Raw genomic sequence first — 24,152 nt, 5'->3', positions numbered from 1 at the left:
AAATAGGTGAGAGATCAAGGTAAATGGAGAGTGATTGGATGGACGACCGATATTAAATCCCTCGATCGTGGATCATTTGTTGGACATTTGAAGGTCTTAATAATGTCGGAATTCCGCGATCTTGGGCTCGTTGGATTCGTCTCGTTAAGCTGCTCGATTTGACTATAAGCGCGTAATGTTTGGAAACGGTTTGGTAATCCAAATTGTGGTTCGAACCTTCCAACAACATTTCGGGTTATTGATTTGGACTCATTTGGGCTCAGATTGAGTCGAATTTGGTGTCGTTGGGTTCGTATTTCCAGGACACTCAAATTGATTATAAGTTTGTTGAAATGAGAGTTCGAATGGTTCCAATTTTAATTTTGGAAGTTTCCATCTTGAGGATGTATCAATAATAAATAAGCCAACTCATAAAATTAAATTCAAATTACAATTTAAAATTAATTAATTAATTTAATTTAAGCCCAAATTGGAAGTGGTTCGAGCTGGGCTGGGCTCCAATGCCCTAACAAATCTTTTCCTTTGCACGCCTGGTTCACAACTTGGGTTAATAAAATCGATTACTGTGATTCACCGAACCAAGCCAAGTAGGCGAGCTCTTCATCCGTTCTCTCCATTTCTCGTCGCCCCCACTCCACTTTCTTCCCAGTACGAGCTTACTCTCTTACCCTCTGTCCCTCTCTCTTTCAATTCCTGCTGCTGTAGCAACTGAGGGAAAACGCCTACGCTTCTCGTTCCGAGGTGTGTTTTGTTGTCTTGCTTTTATTCGCCCTCTTTTCTTCATCAATGAAAATTTTCTGCTTAGGGTTTTGAAAGATAGGTGACTCGAGCTTTTATTCCTGAAAGTAAGATTATTTCTTATTCGCTCCCTTTTAGGCGATTCGTCTGACAAACAGCGCAAGCATCGCTATTATATTCTATTAGCAAGTGGAGCATTGGTCTGGCTAAAACCCCAAACCCTAGGTCCCCAGCTTCAAGTTTCGTTTGTGAAGCTTCTTGCTTAAATTGATGTGTTTTCTGCATGACACTGCATACGATAGGAAACAATTAGACTGCCGTTGAGTAGTTATGAAGATGAGGGCATTGAAGTTTAGAAGTTGGGAATATTGAATGCGTACTCTATGAGTGATGTATTTCGATACATTGCTTAGAAAAAAAAAATGTTACAGGATAGTGATCTGTCTAGATATGGAGTGCTGAAAGACTTGTAACTTTTAAATATATTATTAATGATAGATTTATTCTGTGTTGGCACTATAATTGGTGTATTGCTTGTCTTTTTTTTTTTTGTGTGTGTTTTACCTGGCTTCTTTCTAGACCTTGCTTTTCCTGCTTGTTTTGAGGGTATTGATACCATAACTTTTAGGAAGTAAGCTTACCGTGGTTTGCTTTTCGTACATAACGTTCTAACATAAATTCTTAAACATGATTGGCGTTGTTATTTTTCTGTGTTATGACTAGGTTAGTTTTTTATGTTTTATTTTTCCATGTTATTACTAGGGTAGTGCATTTAAGGGCTGTTTGGCTACAAGCACGATTTAACTTGAATAGGATTTACTAAATCCTGTAAATCCAGATTTAGTAAATCTTGCTAAAGTTAAATCCTAAAAACTGTTTGGTAACATGAGTGCAAATCCCGTTAAATCAAGTGGAGCTGTTTGACAATGTAATCTAGGATTTAAGACAATTATTTGTAATATGAATTATATTTAAAATTCATCTATTCTCATAGTGACTAAAGTTTTAATATTAAAAATTTGAATGTTGCAAAGTACCAAGATCATTACATAATTGACATTATGAAGGAAAACTTGATGGAGATGTGGACTACAGTAGAACACTATAAAAACCTAATGCAACATCACTATAATATATAATAATAAGACAATAAAAGTGTCCGTCTTTGAAAGTACGGATTGCAGTCACGATGATCGACGTCGTTGATTGAGTGCTTGTAAATATTTATTCTCATTAGTAAATAGCATATGAAAATAAATTAAATTTTAGCAAAGGTAAATGTAGTAAATCCCGTGCTTCCCATAAGCCGATGGAAATTGAATGCCTAACTGATTCACCCTTAATTCTCTCCCCATTTGTTGTGTGCATGTTAGGGTGCTCATCATTTGTCTGCACTTCACCCAATTTGCTATCACATTGGATCTCAATTTGGGACATGTTGAAGTACATGTCGTGTCTAGGATAACGCCCTATGAAATTATGCAGCATAATACAAGAAAGTACATCAGCCTGCACTTTTAAAGGACATTATCTCATTTTAGTTAGCACTTGAATCCTCTCTTTACAAATATCAAATGTTTGCTCTGCTGTGTTATGTAATTGGGCATGCCGATGATTGTGTTAGACCGGTCCACTGGACATCAATCTAATCTATCAATCTAGGCTCAGGCACGAACAGGGCGGAAGAAATTTCCGCCCGCTGGAATGCCGAGCGAGCCGCACGGCGTGTGGGAGCCAAATAGGAAAGGAATTTTGGGGAGTTAAGAGGGAAATTTGAATGTAGGGACTGTTTAGGGAATTCCTTTTGATTTGTTTGCATTAAATATATGTTTTTCCTAGGGTTTGGGCATCTTGAATTTGGCTGAAATTTGAGATCTCTTAGATTTAGGTTTTCTTTGGGCTCTAGCGGCGTCTAGAGATTTGGGAGAGATCGATCCTCCTCTCGAATTGAGGATCAATTGTATCTTTGCTATTTTATTCATCGACGAGTGGAATACAAGCTTTTCTTTGAGTTTTCTCTCAGATTTCCTTGTGGAATTTGCTGTTTTTTCTGCTGTAAACAACAGATTTATGCTATTTTCTGCTGCGGACAGCAGTTTTGCTGTTGAATGTTCGCCGATTTTGGTTAGGTTACTTGCGAACGCAAGTGTTTCCTATCAGATTGTAAAGCTTTTGTTCCGCTGAGTATCTATGAGATATTTGCCCATGGTACTTACTTGGATGGCACCGAAATCCCCTAAATGGTGCCATAAGCTTTTCTGTGTTTGCATATCCAAAGTCTACTAAGTAATATTTACCTTGGGAAACTGTGAAGTCTCCTTTCTTCACTGCTCATCATAGTACCCGCATATTAGCTACAGGCACCTCCCAACCAGAGGTAATGTAGACAAATTGATGATCAAATGATACACAACCGCCATTACATTATGCGAAGTAAAACCTTTTTATATTTTGATATCTATTTTGTAACTTCTTACTCACAATATCTGAAATGTATGTACTGTCAATTGTACCAAGAGCATTTTGAGAAAAAGGGTAGAACTGTGCGTTGAACCGTACGAATGGATGACAGTCAAAATCTGCACGAGGTAATTTAATAAACTCTTTTGACAATGATACAATGAATCTAAGCACCAAATTAAAATAAAGACTCACTGTCTCAAGTGAGCGTTGATTTAATTCACAAAGTTATCTGTACGAATGTGTGTGTGCAACCCCCCATAGAAAAATAGCCAATTGTTTATCTACCCATATGCATCAAGTATACCTTCGGAGTCCATGAGAAACCAGTAAACCCTTCAATTGCCTAAATGCCTTTGCTGGAATTCCAAAACAATTGTTGTTGTCGCAACTGCGGAGGGAAAACGCCTACGCCTCTCGTTCCAAGGTGTGTTTTGTTTTCTTGCTTTTATTCGCTCTCTTTTCTTCATCAATGAAAATTTTCTGCTTAGGGTTTTCAAAGATGGGTGACTCGAGCTTTTGTTCCTCAAAGTAAGGTTATTTCTTATTCACTCCCATTTAGGCGATTCGTTTGACAAACATCGCGAGCATCTCTATTATGTTCTATTAGCAAGTGGAGCATTGGGTTGGCTAAAACCCCAAACCCTAGGCCCCCAGCTTCAAGTTTCATTTGTGAAGCTTCTTGCTTAAATTGATGTGTTTTCTGCATGACACTGCATACGATAGGAAACAATTAGACTGCCGTTGAGTAGTTATGAAGATGAGGGCCTTGAAGTTTCGAAGTTGGGAATATTGAATGCACACTCTATGAGTGATGTATTTCGATACATTGCTTAGAAAAAAATTTGTTACAATGTAGTGATCTGTCTAGATATGGAGTGCTGAAAGACTTGTAACTTTTAAATATATTATTAATGATTGATTTATTCTGTGTTGGCATTATAATTGGTGTATTGCTTGTCTTTTTTATTTTTTATTTTTGAGTTTTACCTGGCTTCTTTCTAGAGCTTGCTTTTCCTGCTTGTTTTGAGGGTATTGATACCTTAACTTTTAGGAAGTAAGCTTATTGTGGTTTGCTTTTCATACATAACGTTCTAACATAAATTCGTAACCATGATTGGCGTTGTTATTTTTCTGTGTTATGACTAGGTTAGTTTTTTATTTTTTATTTTTCCATGTTATTACTTGGGTAGTGCATTTAGAGGCTGTTTGGCAACAAGCATGATTTAACTTGAATAGGATTTACTAAATCCTATAAATCCGGATTTAGTAAATCTTGCTAAAGTTAAATCCTAAAAATTGTTTGACAACCTGAGTGTTAAATCCTGTTAAATCTAGTGGAGCTGTCTGTTTGGCAATGTAATCCAAGATTTAATGCGGTTATTTTTAATATGAATTATATTTAAAATTCATCTATTCTCATAGTGACTAAAATTTTAATATTAAAAATTTGAATGCTGCAAAGTACCAAAATCATTATAGAATTGACATTACAAAGAAAAACTTGATGGAGATGTGGACTACACTAGAACACAATAAAAATCTAAAGCAACATTACTATAGCATATAATAATAAGACAATGAAGGTGTCCATCTTTGAAAGTACGGATTGCAGTCACGATGATCGATGTCGTTGATTGAATGCTTGTAAATATTTATTCTCATTAGTAAATAGCATATGAAAGTAAATTAAATTTTTAGCAAATGAAACTACAATAATAGTTGTGCTTCCCATAAGCCGATGGCAATTGAATGCCTAACTGATTCACCATGAATTCTCTCCCCAATAGTTGTGTGCATGTTAGGGTGCTCATCATTTGTCTGTACTTCACCCAATTCGCTATCATGTTGCATCTCAGTTTGGGACATGTTGAAGTACGTCTCGTGTCTATGATAACGTCCTATAAAATTATACAGCACAACATAAGCAAGTACAATATCAGCCTTCACTTCCAAAGGAAATTGTCTCATTTTAGTTTAGCACTTGAAACATCTCTTTACAAATACCAAATGTTCACTCTAGTATGTTATGTAATTGGGCATGTCGATGATTGTGAAGTTCTTGTTTTGCAGAGTATCTACAAGATCTTTGCCCACGGTACTCACATAGATAGCACCAAAATCCTCTGAACGGTACCATAAGCTTTTTTGTGTTTGCATATCCAGAGTCTACTAAGTAATATTTACCTTGGGGAACTGTGAAGTCTCCTTTCTCTACCGCCCATCGTAGTACCCGCATATCAGTTACAGGCCCCTCCCAACCAGAGGCAATGCAGACAAACTGACAATCAAATGATACAACCGCCATTACATTATGTGAAGTAAAACCTTTTCTATTTTGATATGTGTTTTGTAACTCCTTATCCATAATAGCTGGAATGTGTATACCATCAATTGCACCGAGAGCATTTTGAAAAAAAAGGTAGAACTGTGCGTTGAACCGTATGAATGAATGACAATCAAAATCTGCACTAGGTAATTTAATAAACTCTTATGCCAATGATACAATGGCTCACCAAATTAAAATAACAACCCACTGTCTCAAGTGAGTCTTGATAGAATTCACAAAGTTGTCTGTACGAATGTGCGTGTGCAATCCCCACGTAGAAAAATAGCCAATTGACTACCCCTATGCATTGAGTATCCCTTAATAGTCCACGAGAAACCAGTAAATCCTTCAACTGCCTAAATGACTTTGCTGGAAGTCTAAAACAATTGTATGCTCATAGTGGATGCCCGGACAGAATATCAACTACGTATTGCTGTCCAGTATATACCCTATTGTAAATGGGTCTTTTCATTCTGGGCGCATCCTTGTCTGAACAATCTTCATCAGTGATGGACATTAGGTACTCACTAAGTTCATTACCTACCCAAATGTTCTCCCTAAGCATGAAATTGAATTAATTAATTAGTTCACATTGGACATAGTTCGACATCATACTTCTTGTTGCACATTTTAAGAAGATGATACAAAAACTATGAAAATAATAATAAAGGAATTTTGAAGTAGAATAAATCAACTATTTGAAAAAAAATTCTTTTACAGGTGAAGGTGTACTCTAAGAAAACAATGCGGCACTAACATAACAAATTTGATCTACAAAGCTAGCATAACATAACACATTGACAAAGATGTAAAGAAGTAATATGGTGTAAGGTAACACAACTTCAAACTCAAGGGAGCCTAGCCGGTGCTACGTAGTAACGTGGGTGGCGACTAAGCACTCCCTCAATCCATCGTAGTAAATCACCATTCCATCTCATCAAAGTACTTTTATTCTCCTGGTTTTCCATCGAAGCGTCATGAACAACAAGTATAGCCTTCGTGGAGATTTTCTCAATGCTACCCAACTTATCTAAACATTCATCGATAGTCACTGGACACATTTTCTCATATTTGGAAAGGAACTTTCAGTGTTCTTGTTATGTTGAGCTACAACTTTCATTCGTTTTACCTGCCCTTTTTTAGTACGTTGGTTTGGTCTACTTACATCATCTGAAGAATGTTTACTTCTACTCATTGGGCCGCACTTGGCTAATCATTTGCATCTTCGTTGGTGTCAAGGTATCCTTGTTGATCGTTTGTGTACACATTATCATCAAAACTTATTTCATTAGCTCGCATGAAGTCATCACTAACTGATTGGCTATCCTGTTCTTCCATTGGCTGAGGCCGATTCACATTATGGCTGGAACGTGCAGTTGTGCCTATCACAATGTTATCCCCACAAACTTTTTCAAAGATACTGTATTGATGAAAGGGATTCCTATGAAACCTTGCGAGCTTCGGCTTACAAAAGATGGTTTACAAATTAAAGAATTTCAACATGTTATTTAAAACCTAATGACTTATAGTTATAGAATAACTTGTAGAATTTCGTCCCAAACTTTGTCTGTCACAATATGCAAATGGAGATTCTCGTCCCATCCCCAACCACTATGATTTGAAAGTTGGTATAACATGCAAAAATTAGATTTCATATTCTTATAACATATCATAATAACAGACTTCATGTGGTTTGTGCCTAGTCGACGATTCAAGCACTGAACTATCTCATACTACGCTTCCTTCTTCAAACCTCTAATGGTGATGTTCCCACACAAAAATTGTTCCATTAGTAGCTCTGCTAGGATAACGTTATGGTGTTTTGGCCACTTGGTGATTTGTTACTAGACTTTGGTGCTCTCGTATGAATTGATATATTTTCCTCTCTGTCTCCTTATGTAGACTTCCCCTTCAAAAATTGCTTATTCATCGCAGCACAAGTAATAACTTGTGTTTGTATGTACTATGTAGTAGTGCTTTGATTATGGAATAAATGTTTTAAAAGACATGATTCAAGAAATGAAAATATACCACCATTATCAGCATTTGTTTTGTGTTGATGCGGAGTGTCTCTAGATGGTAGATAGATGACATTTGAAGATTCTCTATCACTCAAATCATTTAAACTTTCAAATAGGATTAGGTCGTAAGTTTTTTTCCGGGCCTCTTAGGAAGAGAACATGGCACTGGTTTTTGTAATTTGTTTTTGCCGCTCTTTCTTCGTTTGGTCGAGTTGATCCAAGCTATATCTACACCGCCATGTTGCGGACTTTCTACTAGCCGGGGTGTCCTCCATGTACTCATAATGAAATCCCCTAATATTCAATCTATGATATGATCATGATGTTTAAAGCAAAAAATCTTAGTACATACATGAGCATTTTCGAAAAAATTCATTTTAAATTAGTTCAAACTTCTATACAGAAAAGCACAACAATGTTCAATAAAGAAAAACCATCTCAGAGAATCTAAGAATCCCCATTGCCACTTCTAAATATTGACATACATTTGTCTCGAAACCCACAATCATATATAATAATTTGATTTAATAATTACTGCAAAATAATTAACAACTCTAATCAATTTCTTCATTGTACAAATCCCTTTCCAAATCAATCTGTGCGTTCATAGGAAATCAACAAAATAGTAAAAAAATTGAACAATTGATGACAAATTAAACCTACGAAACCGGAAATAAGAACCCCTAACCCAGGTGCTGTTTACATGAAAACGTCATAGCAAGAAATATTTAAGACATGCAACAAAACAAATTATGTGAGTGTCGGATGCAGTCATTGACGAGAGCGGGCTTGAGAACAAAGAAGGAAAACTTACCAATTGCGGGAGTTCCTCGACAGCTTTCGGGAGTCATACTGCGAGGTGAACAAGTCGAGACACTGGACGCGAAGTGCAGTAGATCTATTGATGTAAGCAAAAATTTGGGTAGGGACCCAAATTTTTGCAAGCAAATGAAATTCTTCCTATAACTTAAAAGATACTCAAAACACTACAAAAATAACATAAGATAAAGCGACAATCATGACAATATTTGCACAAAACAAAACACAACATTACTATTATAAAAGAACTTACAAGACGCTTACAAACTTTGACGACATGAAGACGACTTAAAACATTGATAACATGACACAATTGAACCATAAAACAGAACCTAATGATGCTTCATTCCATTAGAAGAAGGATATAGGTGGGGTGGTCACTTGTAGATAGAAGAAAGAGGTTAGAAGCCAAGACGAAGTGGAGACAAGCTCGCAAGCTTTCTCAAAGAGGGAAGGAAAGAGGGAAGTTGGACAAAGCTCGCAAACTTTTCCAAACAACAAACCCGCAGGTTATGGCTTCCAAAAATCACATTATAAACTCACATAAACTCCTTACAAACTTATATTTATAGGCAATAGAAGGAATACAAACAGCCACTAAAACTCCAAATAAACCAATTAGAATTTATGGAAATAAAAAGCCAACAGCTACTTCAACATTTCCCAAACGGCACAGCAAAACAGAGGAAGGGATTCACAGAACCAGCAGAACCGAACAGCCAGCCGCAAGAGCCAAAGCAGCCAGCCCGTGGAACCTAGCAGCAGCCGTGGGAATCAAAGCGCAAGGCACGGGAAAGCCACCCAGCACAGGAAACTAGCAGCCAACCACGGAACCAAGGGGGAAAAGCACAGGAACCAAGCAGCCAAATTCGGAAACCCAAGGGACAAAGCACAGGAAAACAACAAGCGCAAGGAAATGAAAAGACAAAGGGAAGGAGAAGAGGTTCTAGTGGAGAAATCAAAGAGACACAAGAAGAAACCAAAGGGGAATGAATCTAGATTTGGCAATAAACACACAAATTATGAGCTGAACTAAGTAGTGGAAAAGCATTTATGAGCTGAAACATAAGAAGAGGCTCATTAATGAGTTGGCTGAAGTAGAACTTATAAAATTTCAACTCTACTTGTTTTGAAACCCCCCCCGCCTACATCATCTATGGAGATGTGGTAACTGGACGAACTATTGGGTCCTTAAAATACGAAGGAGTGGATGAAGAAAGAGCGGGTGCCTTCGACAGAGGGATATGGAGAGGATTGAGATCGCATTGTAAGGGAATGGCGCGACAACAACTTGACGTTTGGAGCCAGCAGGTATGTTATCTACTATGCTGTCTACTCTCATATTCCCCCCTCTCGCGCGGTGAAATGTTAAATCCACCGAACTGTAGGATTTAGAAAATCTGGGATTTACCGTAAAAACAACGAGATGGACGATTTATTTGGCCGTAACTTCCAACGGCGCCATAAAACTTGTCGTGCTCAAATTGGGCATAAATCCCATTGCCAAACAACCCCTTACTCTTGCTAACAAGTAATGTTTTTGTGGATATATTTATTTAAAAAAAATTGGAGAAGTCAAATTTAGACATGATTTCTTGTTTTGAATATTTGACATTTTCTTATGTTTTGGTTCCTTGGGCAGTCCTTGCTTAAGTTGGCTTCTCCTTGTTGTTGAAAGCACGCTGTTAGTGCTTTTTTTTTTAAATTTTGGCAAACCAAAACTAGTTTGACTATTTATTTCTTTGCCTCGATTCTTTTATTATAATTTGTTTTTCATGTTATTCTTGAACGTTAAATTATTTAGTAACTTTCTAGTTTATTCGAACTGCCTTTTATTGATGGATTATATTTGCATCTAGACTTTTTGGCCTTGGCTATTTTAAAGTTTTCAATCTCCTTGTAGTATGGATGATGAAAGGCAAGTAGCTTATGGGAATTACAAGCCAGGTGGTTCCAAAAAACGATCCAACTCGGAATTGGATAACGGGAGGCACAAGAGGCACAACACTAATGATGGCCATAATGCTAAGACCATTGATACTCTGTATCGCATACTCTGCCCTGTCAAGAAAATTGGTAGCGTTCTTGGGAAAGGTGGTGATATAGTTAATGCTTTGAGAAAAGAGACCCATGCAAAGATAAGAGTTGTTGATGCCATTCCTGGCGCTGATGAGAGAGCTATTATTATATTCAGTTATGTTCAACAAGAAGTAGACAAAAATAATAAAAGCGAAAATACTGTCAGTGATGATCCTTTTGGAGGTGGTAATCTAGATATGAAGCCACATTGTCCAGCTCAGGATGCTCTCCTAAAAATTCATGATAGGATTGCTGCAGATGAGTATATGCGCGGCGGAGTGGTGCATGAGAACACCGAGCCCAATGATGATGTGATTGCATGTATTCTTGTCCCTCAAATTCAAATTGGCTGCCTTCTTGGAAAGGGTGGAAATGTTATTAAAAAATTACAGCTGGATACTAGTGCGCACATTCGCATCTTACCTTCAAAGGACCTTCCACCTTGTGCTTTGAGATCCGATGAACTAGTTCAGGTAAAATCCTTTTTTGATCCACTTTTGGTTTATTTACCGTCTATCATTCAATTAGTAATTGGATAGATATTTATTGAATTTCTCTATGATTGGTGCGCTATTTCTATGGGATTGTAACTTGGTAGAAGCTTTGAAAGTAGCACCACATGCACCAGTCAGTAGAAATGTTTAAGAAGTAGGATTCATCAAACCCAACAGTAAATAGTTAAGGCAAGACTAAGGACTATGATGATGATTATAAAATTAGAATTGTAAGTTATTTGGTATCCTCAAGTGCTTTTCTACTTTTGCAAGCATCTCACACTATTGATGCATTTCAGTTTTTAAAGTTCACTATTTTGCATTTGTTTGATGACAATGCTAGTGAGCCACATAGTATGAGCAACTGCTGCAACCCTTATTTTTGACATCGTATATCTCCATACATCCTCTCAATCGTGTCCTATTCCTTTTTTGTTTTACCTAATAAGCTAAATGTTATGAACAACCAATGTAGTCTTTTACCTCTTTACATCCTCTTCACCATCCCTCTGCTCCTACTTGTTCCCTTTGTTCTTTCCCTCCCTTTCACCTCGCTCTTGAAAGTCTCGATGGCCCTAGTTCTTCCTACTTACAAGTTGGATATGTGGGGTTTGGTTCATTACAGCATCTATATAAGTTGACAAGTAGTTAACGTTGGCAATACATATAAATTAAGTAGCATCTCACTTGCATTCTACTGTGTATTGATATTGACAGGTATCACACATAGTCACTACGTGTTTTTAATAGTGCATAGATTTGTTCGATCATTGTTCTATATCTAAAAGTTCTTGTAAGAAGTAGAGGGTGAGAGTGAGATTTTTACATGTTTCTTTTATTTACATATGTGCATAGAAGTAGTATCACCTGAAAGGTTTCAATTTGATGCACACTTGTTGAAATTAAACTGATACAATTAGTTACTAATGTTAGAAATTGGTTATAAAGGGTTAATGAAGCTAATACGGATAGTCTAGCAATTATTAAGGGTTTGTATGATGAAAACATATCTGAGTTTATGATACTTGTGCTGTTTAAAAAATGCCTGTAGCCTTGAAAGAAGACGAAAAATGCCAATTTTAGATGTTTTGGCCTCCTTGGTATTCATTCTAAAGTTTTCGGATATGAATTCACATGTTCATATGCACCTTATTGACTGCGGAACTCTGAAATGTTGAACTATTGTTGGCACTTGTTTTCTTTAGTTTCCATGGCGCCCTCTTATCAAGCTTTTTATGTGTAACAAGGTTTACAAATACCTTTTTGTATTTTAGAGTGTAGTCTGATAAAAATTTGATTCCAGGTTTCACCTATATCAGTTATTTTATATTTATATTGCAGTGTTAGTTCATTATTGTCCCGTTTTCAGTGATATCATGTTTTTTTTAATAAAATGGATAATTCATGATTTATCGATGAACAAGCATAATATGCCAGTTTTCTAAGAGTGTTGTATTTTCATGCATTCCATCTCTGTGGAGTTTCTTACTTTGGGAACTTGTTCTTACCGCTAGTTTTAACAAACTAGCAGGATGATCTGCCAGCTTGCTTATGTGTGATTGGCCCTGCTCATGCTATTTGCTAACGCATTGATACTCTTTAGATATCTGGTAAGCCAATCAATGTTAGAAGGGCGCTTTTTGAGATTTCCACTTTATTGCATCATCATCCACGAAAAGATAACCCTCCTTTAGAAGATATCATATCTGCAAGTACCCAACACCTCTACCCATCAGGTTCTGAAATACCTCCTCCTTTGCCGCATGGAAGTCCAATGTTGTCCCGCCATACGCCACCAACATCATGGTTTGATGGGTATAGAAATGAATCATCTAGTCACGGCCCAAGCAGTTTTAACCTTGGTGCTGTCAGAAATGGAGTTCTGGAAGATTTTTCCATAAAAATTTTGTGTGCTACAGAGAAGATTGGCAGTGTAATTGGCAAAAGTGGTTCAAATGTTAAACAATTAGAGAAGCAAACTGGTGCTAGGATTCATGTCGAGGACACTGATTCAGATGCTAAGGAACGAGTGATTATTGTTTCTTCTAAGGAGGTAAATCTTCTACTTCCTGTCATCCTGTGCCATATGTGTCATTCTAGTACCTGTCTTTCTGTTCACGTTGTGATGTCAACTATAGCGACATTTTATTTTCTGTTGACGCATTTAGGGTCCTGCAAATCCAATTTCTCCAACCATTGAGGCTGTTCTTCAACTCCAAAGAAAAACTAGCGAAGTAGCTGAAAAAGGCACAATCACAACAAGGCTTCTTGTCCCCGCAAGTAAAATTGGTTGCATTCTTGGAAAAGGTGGAGATGTAATTACAGAAATGAGGCGTCGTACCCATGCGGATATTCATGTTTTCTCAAAATCTGACAAACCAAAATATGCAGCTAATGATGAAGAGCTTGTTCAGGTATTCATTGTTACGTCCATTTTTGGCAGGTTCTCCTGCTTTTATTTATTTAATTATCTCAACTGAAGAATTATGCTGATTCTATGTAAGAACTGAGAAGAGACTATAGTTATTAGTGTGTTTTTAATTCAAAATCATCAACTTCGGAAAAAGAATTTTATTCAGGGTAACTTAGAAATTGATCATGCTGTATTCGAGTGAATATATTATGTTTTTTTTTTTTATTTTTTTTGAGTGAATATATTGTGTAAAGAATCTTGGAAAAGTAAAATAGGGTAAGGCTGGAATTTTATTAGAGAAAAGTAAAATCAGATTATATTGATTAGAAAAAAATGTAAAGAATCTTGGATTTTATTTATAGATTAGACCAAGAAAGGAAGGCCTAGATGAAGTAAGCAAGTTGTGCAAACCCTGGTGAATGGTCTAAGAATAGGTACCTTGGTGAGGCCTCCTTTCCTAAATTTCATTATATTTGGAAAATCATATGATTGCTCAATTGTATAGAAAGAACACACTTGAGCAGTGAAGCATATGCTTCAGTTGTGAAGTGCAAAGAGAGTTGATCCTCTTTTTTCACATATATCATTGTTTTATGATTACGGTTGTTTTTTTTTTCTTGTCGTTGAGCCCATTTTTTTCTTCTTTTGGGTGAGGCACGTTTAAATCTTGTTATTGCTATGACATTTGTGTAGGCTTGCATGTGTTCTTTTAGTTTCCTCATCTTATCCATTAAATTCTTTGCCAGACATCTACTATCATTTTTTTTCTATTTATGCTTACATCTATTGATTTTTTTCCGTGAATTATTCTTCATACTAGTATCTGATCTTTCATTTTTCTTTTCTTGTTGGGGCATTGTTGCTCATTCTTAAATTAATAATTTTATATTTTTATTGTTATAGACTGGTTCTTCTGTACTTTTGTTAAATAATGATTTGTTTGTCATTATTTTCTTGGTTTTGTTTTGTATGTAGCTTGATGCTCATATATAGTTTACTTTTGGTCAAATAGATTGGAAACTTCTACACTATTTTACATTGTATGTAAAACATAAATTTATATATTGGACTTTGCTTAAGGGAATTGAAATTGTATGATGCGATCTTCCATTGGAAAATGAATAAAAAATAGTTCCATGAAGAGGGAGGGGAAAAAGGATTTTATTATTATTATATATAACAACAACATCAACCTTTATCCCACTACATAGGGTCGGCTACATGAATCTTTTACTCCATTATGTCCTGTTGAGTTTTAAATTCTCATTGAAATCTAATAGAAAAAGGTAATTTCTAATACTTTTTAACCAAGTCTTTTTAGGCCTATCTCTACCTTTCTTAATATATTTGGCCAATTCTAATACATCTACTCGCTTAATCGAGTTATTAGAAGGCCAATGTTTTATGTAACCAAACCATCTAAGGCTACTCTCTCTAATCTTATTTCCCACTCGAGCTACTCCAACCTTATCACATGTATACTCGTTTCGCATTGTCTCTAAGAGTGAAGTCACTCATCCACCTGAGCATCCTTATCTCTGCAACACTTAACTAAATTTTTTTCTTTTTGTTTATAATGGTTAACATTTTGCACCATAAAGAATTGCAGGTCTCACTATCATCTTATATAATTTTCCCTTAAGTTTGGGGGATACTTTTCTATCACTGAACATACCTGATGCATTCCTCCACTTCAACCATACAACTTGAATTCTACTAAGAATATCCCCATCTATTTCACCATCACTTTAAACAATAGACCCGAGATATCTAAAACATGTACTATTTTTAATGATTTTATTCCCCAAAGTTTAATTCCCCTATTAGCTATCACTACGAAAATTATAGTCCATTTATTCGGTTTTAGATCTACTCAAACAAAAACTTTTGAACTCTAAGGTTGACCTCCATAATTAAAGTTTTCTTTCAACTTTCTCTCTAGTCTTGTCAACAAGAAGAATATCATCAGAAAAATAATATACTAGGATACATCCTATTGCAAATATCTAGTAAGAACATCCATGATTAAGCAAAAGATATGGGCTTAAAGTTGATCGTTGATGTAATACAACTAAAATAGGAAAATACTTGGTTAAATTGCCTTGTGTTTGAACTCAAGTAACAACTCCTACATACATATCCTTAATTACTTGAATATAAACATTATTAACTCCTTTTTGTTGACCTCGATATCAGTATTGAGTTGAATTGCACTAAAATGGTGAGCGAATGACTTGACGTTGCACAATAATTGTTCAAAATGTGTTGACCAAATGTCAAGATTGATGAAATAATGTTTGTTCACAAAATGAACAACACCGACATCTTCGGGACAACTGAAACAACCAAAATCTACACCCATGTTGGCTTGGGTTTTCGATCGACAACAATTGAAAATTTATGTGCACGAGAAACTCCCCACTAACCACTATCTCTCCCCCACTCATGGCACTCACACGCTAAAACCCTTAGCCAAAATCATATCCGTCGCATCCAATATGCACGAATCCATCCTCATGCAACCCATCTACCTTTCTCAATCTTCTCTCTCTCATTCTTGCGTGCACGATCCTAAGTTGAACCCCCCTTCTTCCCTTCAGCCACACACAACCCGACCTAGTCTCCTGCTCACCTTCGACACTAGCTCCCCGTGCACGGCTTGCAGCCCAGCCGCCGGCCACCACCGCATTTCCCTATCATCTCATTTTTTTTCTTCTTTTTCTTCTTCCTTTCTCTCCTCTTTCTTCTTCTTCTTTTTCCTCTCTTCGTTTCCTTCTTCTTCTAATTCTTTACATTCTTCTTCTTCCTTTCTTTCACCCACCTCCATCAACTCCTACCGTCAAAAATCCTATTTCTGCTAGCCACCTATAGCTGACAGCCCTTCTCACTAGTCCAACTCCCCTCTCTTTCCTTTTTCTGTAAAAAAAAAGCCACACACACATGTAATGTATATATATATAAAGAGGAGCCTTTGTCCGAATTCATAGCTGCAGAGAGGTACAAAACTGCACAAAGGTATACCTTATATTATCTTTCTTGCTTGAATAGAAAGTATTTAAGATCCCACATTCCATTGGTCTTAGATTTGGCTGGGAAGAACAAAGTATATGAAGACCTTGTGTCCGTTGTATCTTTGATTCGATCGGTAAGAGCAAGAACTATATGAAGACCCGTGTTCCCTTGATCTGTGATTGGTCTGTGAAAGACAAAAAAGGCTTTAGCCTACCCGACAACGACTGCGGGGGAGATGCTGGGAGGTTGCCAAAGTTTTAATTGACAAAGGACCATTAAATAACTAAAGTGAGTCTAAAAACATGATGATAGATCATATATAATTAATTTAATATATTAAAAAAAAGAAATGAAGATGTTTGCTTTTGAACTTGCTCGCTGTATATAATGTTAGAAGATGATCATGATATTTCGCTTATTTAACTTGTACCATGAGGGCAAGTTGTTATTAGCTAGAATATCTTGATACTCAGTAATGCATGGATTAAACACATTTTATATCCTCAATGAGCAAGCATTAGAAGGAACACACTGATATTTAGATTGTTGATGGCGGCAATTTATTGAAATAAAATCATACTAATGAAAGCGAGGAAGTATGCTGATCTCAATATTAATATAAACTTATCAATATAAATCTATTTTGCAAGACCAGTCCATGATCATTAGATAGTCATGTTAATTCAGATGTTATTACAATTTAAGGATCAAAATGTATATCATATGATGATCCTTATATACTATGTTAAATGATAGATTTGATTACCAAGTAGCTAAACATATATTGATTAAATTATAAGTTAACTCATGGCCTTTTATTGAAGAAATTCCTCTGTGGATGATGTTTTTTTCAGAAATGCCTTTTTTAAGCTTATGTGCAACATGCCTTTTTGAGTTCCTATCCATTTTGTTTAGGCAAGAACTTGTTTAATTCTTCAAATGTTAAAAGAAAGTATTATAGCCTCTAATGGTGCTATATTATATTAGAATATCAAATCTTACGGCCAACTCTTAAAATAGAGTAGTAAGCCCCAATTGAATTAAAACACTCGGTCTTTCCAATGAATGTAATCCCTACTAAATCAATTTCTAGCATTCCAATAGATGTTAGCCTTTCCATAACCAAATCTATTGGTCAGTCTCGCCCATAAGGCTAGTTGTAAGACCCATAATACGAGCAACTCATAAATAGAGCAATAAGTTCTATCTCTACCCAGCACAAAGGTGTCCTACACTTTTTCCCATATAAGCTTCTTATGGAGTCATTTTAATACTAGATTTGAAACTATTATTATAGGCAAATTCTATTAAAGGTAGACGAATTTTCCAATTTCCACCAAAATACTATACACATAATCGAGTAAATCCTCTAAAGTCTGAATTATTCTTTCTGATTGTCCATCCGTCTGAGGAATAAGTGTAGTGCTAAAGGTCAGTCTATTACCTAAGGTGATGCAGAACTAGCATGTGAAGACTTGCATTATGAAATTAAAAACAAGTTGAATTTAAAATCAGTAAAGATGGTGAAAGAGTTGGTTTAATTGTAAAGTCATGATGTGGAGGCTTTTGAACCACAATAATTGATTTGTAATATTGGATTTGACTCATCCATAAACGACAACCAATATGAATTGTAGGATATGTGACAACCTACCTACAAGTCATTGTGCAAAAATCTTTAATGAATGTCATAGCTAATTCATAAAGTCTATGTCAAATGCAAATCACAATGAAAAGTTGTACTATATATAAAGAGTTGTTTGGAGGTGACAACAAGAAATATGCGACCAACATGTATATGAAAAGCATGTCACACGCCTATAAACAAATGAAAGAAGCTATCATGATGGAGAATTTGATTGTCACCAACGACAATTGACGGGTGGACTAATGCATCAATTTGATGATACTCAGCCACCTATTAATCATGGGGATGTGTAAAATATGCTTCAAAACAAGTAAGAAAGGCAATCCACAAATAACAATTAATCATAACGAAAGTTCTAGAATTCAAGAAGAATAAATCAAATCAATAACTTGCTAACATGGGTTGGCAAAAAAGATTCAACATTTAACATAGATTAGTCACTATAAGAACCATGCACTCAATGATTTAAGAAGCTAGCAGATTTAAATTAAAATGAAAATAATGATGTCACAAAGAATTGGACTTCAAAGATATCTACTTAAATGTATGAAGAGTAGAAATACTTAGGTATTTGTGTCGCAGGGAAGCTTCCTTTAGATGTCGTGTGGTATTGACCGGTTGATCTTCAAAGGGTTGCTCCGTAGTACCTTCCTTTTGTCTTGCTTCATAGTGGAGAAAAAGAGATGCTGGCCGAAATCTGGATGGAGGGAGGCCACAATTTTTGCTATTTGGAGGAGATTAGGAATGTTGTGAGGTTAATTAGAGTGGTGGGGCTTAGGGGAATGGGAGAGAGTGGGATTGGAAAATGGAAAAGTAGTTTTGGGAAAGAGAAAAGTGAACTTTGCAATTAATTGGTCAACTTCCCATTAATTAATATGAAGAGTTCCAAGAGTGGGCCAACTATGGGGAAAGGGAAGGAGTTGTGGCTTTTCCAATTCCCAACTAATTTTGAAAATGAAAATAAGGAGAGGCAATTAACACAAATGCCCTTGAGCTTTCAACATAACATTACGGAAAAGTAAATAAATGCACTTGGGCTTACAACATAATATTAAGCAAAAGTTCACAAACTAAATTAAATCACATACAACACACATAACAACTAATAATATAACGACTCAATCGTGGCCGACGATCAACGACCCCTTCTATGATAAACTTTCCATGCATTGATGAGCCTATCATAAGGCTTCTTGAATCTTTTTCCATAATTTAGAGGTAAATTTGACATCTCTATCAGAAACTATAGATTTTGGAACTTTATGTAATCTCACAATTTCAACATATTTCTTTACTAATTTTTTTATTGAATTGGTTTGTTGATTGGTAAGAAATGATTGGACTTTGTTAATAGATTCATAATAACCCAAATAGAATCGACACTTTGTTTTGATTTGGATAATCCAATTACAAAATCCATTGCAGTTTTATACAATTTCCACTCAGGTATTGGTAAAGGTTGAATTGACCACCTGGCCTTTGATACTCTTCTTTAATCATTTGACATGAAATATATTTTGCAACGCTTTTTTTTTAATCATGGCTACCAAAATATTCCTCTAAATCCTTAATACATTTTATTACTTTCTGGATGAATTGTATGGCAGAGAGGTGTGCTTCAGACAATATTTCTTCTCTTAATTTATCAACATTTGGGACATAGATTCTGCCTTGATATTTCAACAGTTTTCCATCATCTAATAGAAAATTTTCCACTTGCGCTACTTGAACTTTCTTCATAATTTCTTGGAAATTAATATCTTGAGATAAATAATTACATATCATATCCTTCTATGTTGACTGAATCACCAACAGATTTAGTATCATAAATTTTGCTTCTTAAGATTTACTACTCGTATTTTCAATTTTTCCTTATCATTAATGCTCCTGCTAGATGAGTATCCAATTTGCATTTCCAGAAATCTTTCTACTTAATATATCCGTAACCACATTTGTCCTTACATGATGATACTATATATCTAAGTTATAATCTTTGATACGCTCCAACCTTCTTCTCTATCTTAGATTAAACTCTTTCTAATTAAATATGAATTTGAGACTTTTATGATTTATAAATATCTCACGTCTAACTTCTTATAAGTAATGTCTCCATATTTTAAGTATAAAAATCACAGTTGTTAATTTCAAATCATGGGTGAGATTATATCTTTCATATATTTTTAGTTGTCTTGAAGCATATGCCATTCTTTTAACAAGATACAATGGTGAAAAATGATTCATGTAGCTGATCCCACGTAGTGGGACAAAGGCTTGATGTTGTTGTTGTTGAAGCATATGCCACACTACTCCTTGTTGCATCAATACACATCCTAATCCCCTCAAGGAAGCATCATAAAAAATTTAGAATCCTTATGTACCTAATGGAATTATTAATATTAGAGTAGTTATTAAATAATTCTTCAATTTTTTGAAGTCTTCTTCACACTGATTGTACCATTCAAATTTTATTGTCTTTTGTGTTAATCTTGATAATGATGCTACAATATGAGAAAATCTTTCTACAAAACTTATGTAATAACCAACAAGACCCAAAAAACTCCTCACTTTTAAAACTGTGGTCGGCCTTGGCTATTCTGCCATAGCATTGATTTTATTTTGATCCACTAAAACACTTTCACTGCCAATCACTTGCCCAAAAAAATTCACTTTTCAATCAGAATTCACATTTGGAGAAATTTGCATATAGTTTATTCTTCTTGAGTGTTTGCAGCATTGCATGCAGATGATTGAAATGGCTGTCTTCATCTTTGAATAAATCAAAATATCATCTATAAACACAATCACAAAAATGTCAAGTAAGAGTTTGAAAATTATGTTCATTAAATCCATAAATATTGTTGGAGCATTTGTCACCCTAAATGATATCACTACAAATTCATAATGGTCATATCTTGTTCTGAAAATAATTTTAGCAATATCTTCTTTCTTAATGCGCAACTGATGATATCCATAATGCAGATTAATTTTAAAGAAAATTGTAGCTCCCTCAAGCTAATCAAATAAGTAATCATATATGGGCACGCTCCGTCCACATTCTTACGATTGTATGAGTGGAGAGTGATTCTGTTTGGGTTATGCCACACTCCGTCCACATTCTTATGACTAATGAACGAGTTACTCAAATCCTTCTTGGATAAGTTTTGTGTTGTTTATTTGATAACATCCTTGTCTGTAGCCACACATTTGAAAAGTAATTGCAACATTTAGCAGTTATATTTACAGCCTTATGACAACATAAACTTTATTTTATCATACCAAAATGTGAGTTTGCAACCTCTCAAGTTTATTTCATGGGCTTTATCATCTTATTTATCGGCGTTCATTTAGGCCCACATAAAGTTGCTTCTATTGTTGATGGCTTATGCCTCAATCATTTTTTATGTTTGTAGCTTTCACAGACTAGCCAATCTGTTTTGTCATTTTATTTGTGACTTCAGCCTTATCACAGCACCCATAATAGAATGCTTAAACCTCAAATTCTTTGAGTGGAATGACAAACAACTCAACTTTAAATCCATAAAATCTGCACTCAGTTGGGCCCCTGTTCTTGCTTCTTGACTTAAAAAAGCCCATTGAATTCTTTAGCAAGAAATTAAGTGCCGCTCTTAAAAAAAAAGGACAGTATATTAATAAGAGTTGTATGATGTTCGTGTTTTAAAATAGTGGGTGCATGACCAATTACACTTGTATTTTGTGTTTTGCTAGTGATAATCATGTCTTACAATATATTAATATCCAAAAAATCATTAAACTTTTTCTTCTTTCATGTTTCCGACATTTATGCATTTTATTGCCCAGACAATGCCTCAACCAACTGTAACTCGTTAGACATGAGTTACTATGTTTCAGGCCAGACTTGATGCGGTGCATCATTCGGTCATAGCAGCATACTACCAACTATTATTCTATCTTTTTATTATCTAGTTGTGGCTCCACTTTGACTGACACTTTATTCCCTTTTTCAATTTTATGTTCTGTTACTCCCTTTTCGCTTATTGTCCTTTTACAGCAATATGAGTATAACTCTCATATATATATATAAGAAAAATGTGGAAGATGAAAGTTGAGTAAAATATATATACAATATATCTAGTTTTCTGCTAGCTTTCGGATTTTTAATTTCTATAATGCATTCTTACAAGTTACAAGGACTATCCGCATCAATTTTGTTGGGGAGTATTAGTATAGTAGGATTGGTGAATGATACTCTCTTTATGAAATAAAGAAGATACTTCGTGAGTCAAGTAATCATGAGCATTATTTATCTGAAATATTTTTATTTTGGTATTAAATTAAATTTTTATTGTGGTAGTGAACGTGGGGAGGAATGTTGACACCAGATTTTAATTTTATGAGATATACTCATGGCATTTGAGTACAATCATGAATAAAAGTGATAAATCAAGTAGCTTCAAAAATATTGGAAATTTTGGAGGATCTCCATATATTAGAATGAACTATCTTATGAAGTGTGGAAAATCTATAATCACTTTCAGGAAAAACAACATGATGATCTTTTGTAATTTCACAAGCCTCACAATAAAATTTTTTATTGGTTGTATACATTTAAAAGAAAGGAACCATATATTGTAGAGTTTTAAAGGATGGATGCCTTAGCATATATGATGCTCTCAAATGATTTCAGTATTGTGGGTGAAAATGAATGATCATGACAAGTGATTTCTATCTTTAATCAGATGTAGCCCATCATTCCATCTAGTTTGCTCGATTGGCTTTCCCATAATGAGGTCTTGAAATAGACAATGATTAGGAAAAAAAAACTTGTAATTATGATCTTTGGCAATTTTATGGATCGATAAAAGATATCTAGCTAGATTAGAAACGTGTATTACCTTGGGAAGAATTGAAATATTTTTTTGACCTGTAATAGGGTTTAGGGAACCATTGGCTACTTTTATATTCCTATTATTGGAGCATAGTTTGTAGGCTTGAGAGATGTTGATAGGATTTTTCATGTGGTCAGTGGCTTCTAAATCTAAGATCCAATTTTGGGTGAATTATCTGAGGCACTAAAAACACGGGAGTTAAAAGTCATACCATTTTGAGTTAAAAAAATATGATGTAGATGATTTTTCGAGGGAGTTGAGGAAGTTAGTTTGTTAATTTTTTTTAGAGTTAAACCCTTCTAATTAAAAAAGACCAGCTTGCTATTTTTGGTGTTATTTATTTTCACCATAGCTTTAGGGCTTTTTGTAGAGTTTCCAACACTTTTTTTTGGTCATTTCTTCTTATTGTAGTTATTCCATCGATTGCCTTTGATCCTTTAGGAGAAGAGTATGTGGCAGTAAACCTCTTACCTTGGGGTTCGATGTTAGCCATAACAAATGTTTTGAAAAATGGAGTGTTTAGAATTACTATCATTCTTCCTTCTTCGATGGTAGATTTTCTCTGCTTAAGATTTGGATATGAACTTGATCGAAGTCATTATTGAGTCCTATGAGAAACTCTAACACCATTTCTCTTTTTACAAATTGCTTGAGAATTGCAGCATCATTGCAACGCGTCTTCTTGATATCTTAGTAGTAGTAGTCTAGTTTAAGCCTATAACTTAATTGCATTGAAGTATTCAAAACAAGAATTTTCATCTTGTTTGGCTAGCGGTGTCCCAAGATTCTTTTGCGGTAGATATGAATATATATGACCCACTGATTTCATGCATCATTTATTCCACAATCATGTCATGATCATGGAATTAGTTTCATCATAAAATAAAATTTTGGAACTTTTAGCTATGGAGGAAGATCCACGTGGTGATGAATATATATATATTTTTTAATTTCAGAAAGGTCTTCACAATCTAGAACCACTTAAGATAGTTTCATACCTTCAAATAATATAAAGCTTGTAAGCTTTGGAGTTCTTTCTTATTCTAATTTTAATCATTCATGTGATTGACTCTTTAGAATGGGAGTAAAAAAAAATCAAATATAATGAAGAGAATTATGAATCCCCACTAGAAAGAAGAATAGAAAGAGAACAAATATTTGAGAAAGAAAACCCTAAATTGCTTTAATATCATAAAGAAAAGTAGAGATCTGATTAAAAATAAAAAATAAAAAAATATAAAAAAAAGTAGAGATGTGATTATTTATTAGAA

At 35.0% G+C, this 24,152-nt stretch overlaps 1 protein-coding gene across 1 annotated transcript in view; it reads left to right on the top strand.

Annotated features, from left to right (window-relative positions):
• The first annotated feature begins 572 nt into the window (after positions 1-572).
• LOC110106086 (KH domain-containing protein At4g18375) overlaps positions 573-24,152 on the top strand; it is a 39,745-nt gene continuing 16,165 nt past the window's right edge. Inside the window, exons 1-4 of the mRNA XM_020835828.2 lie at positions 573-741; positions 10,271-10,919; positions 12,544-12,993; positions 13,109-13,354. Coding sequence (XP_020691487.1) covers positions 10,272-10,919; positions 12,544-12,993; positions 13,109-13,354 — 1,344 coding nt within the window. The 5' untranslated portion in view covers positions 573-741; position 10,271. The remainder of the gene's footprint in view (positions 742-10,270; positions 10,920-12,543; positions 12,994-13,108; positions 13,355-24,152) is intronic.

The sequence above is a fragment of the Dendrobium catenatum genome, unplaced genomic scaffold, assembly GCF_001605985.2.
Source record: "Dendrobium catenatum unplaced genomic scaffold, ASM160598v2 fragScaff_scaffold_1497, whole genome shotgun sequence".
Classification (NCBI taxonomy): Eukaryota; Viridiplantae; Streptophyta; class Magnoliopsida; order Asparagales; family Orchidaceae; genus Dendrobium; species Dendrobium catenatum.
This window is presented reverse-complemented; position numbering and strand designations above follow the sequence as displayed.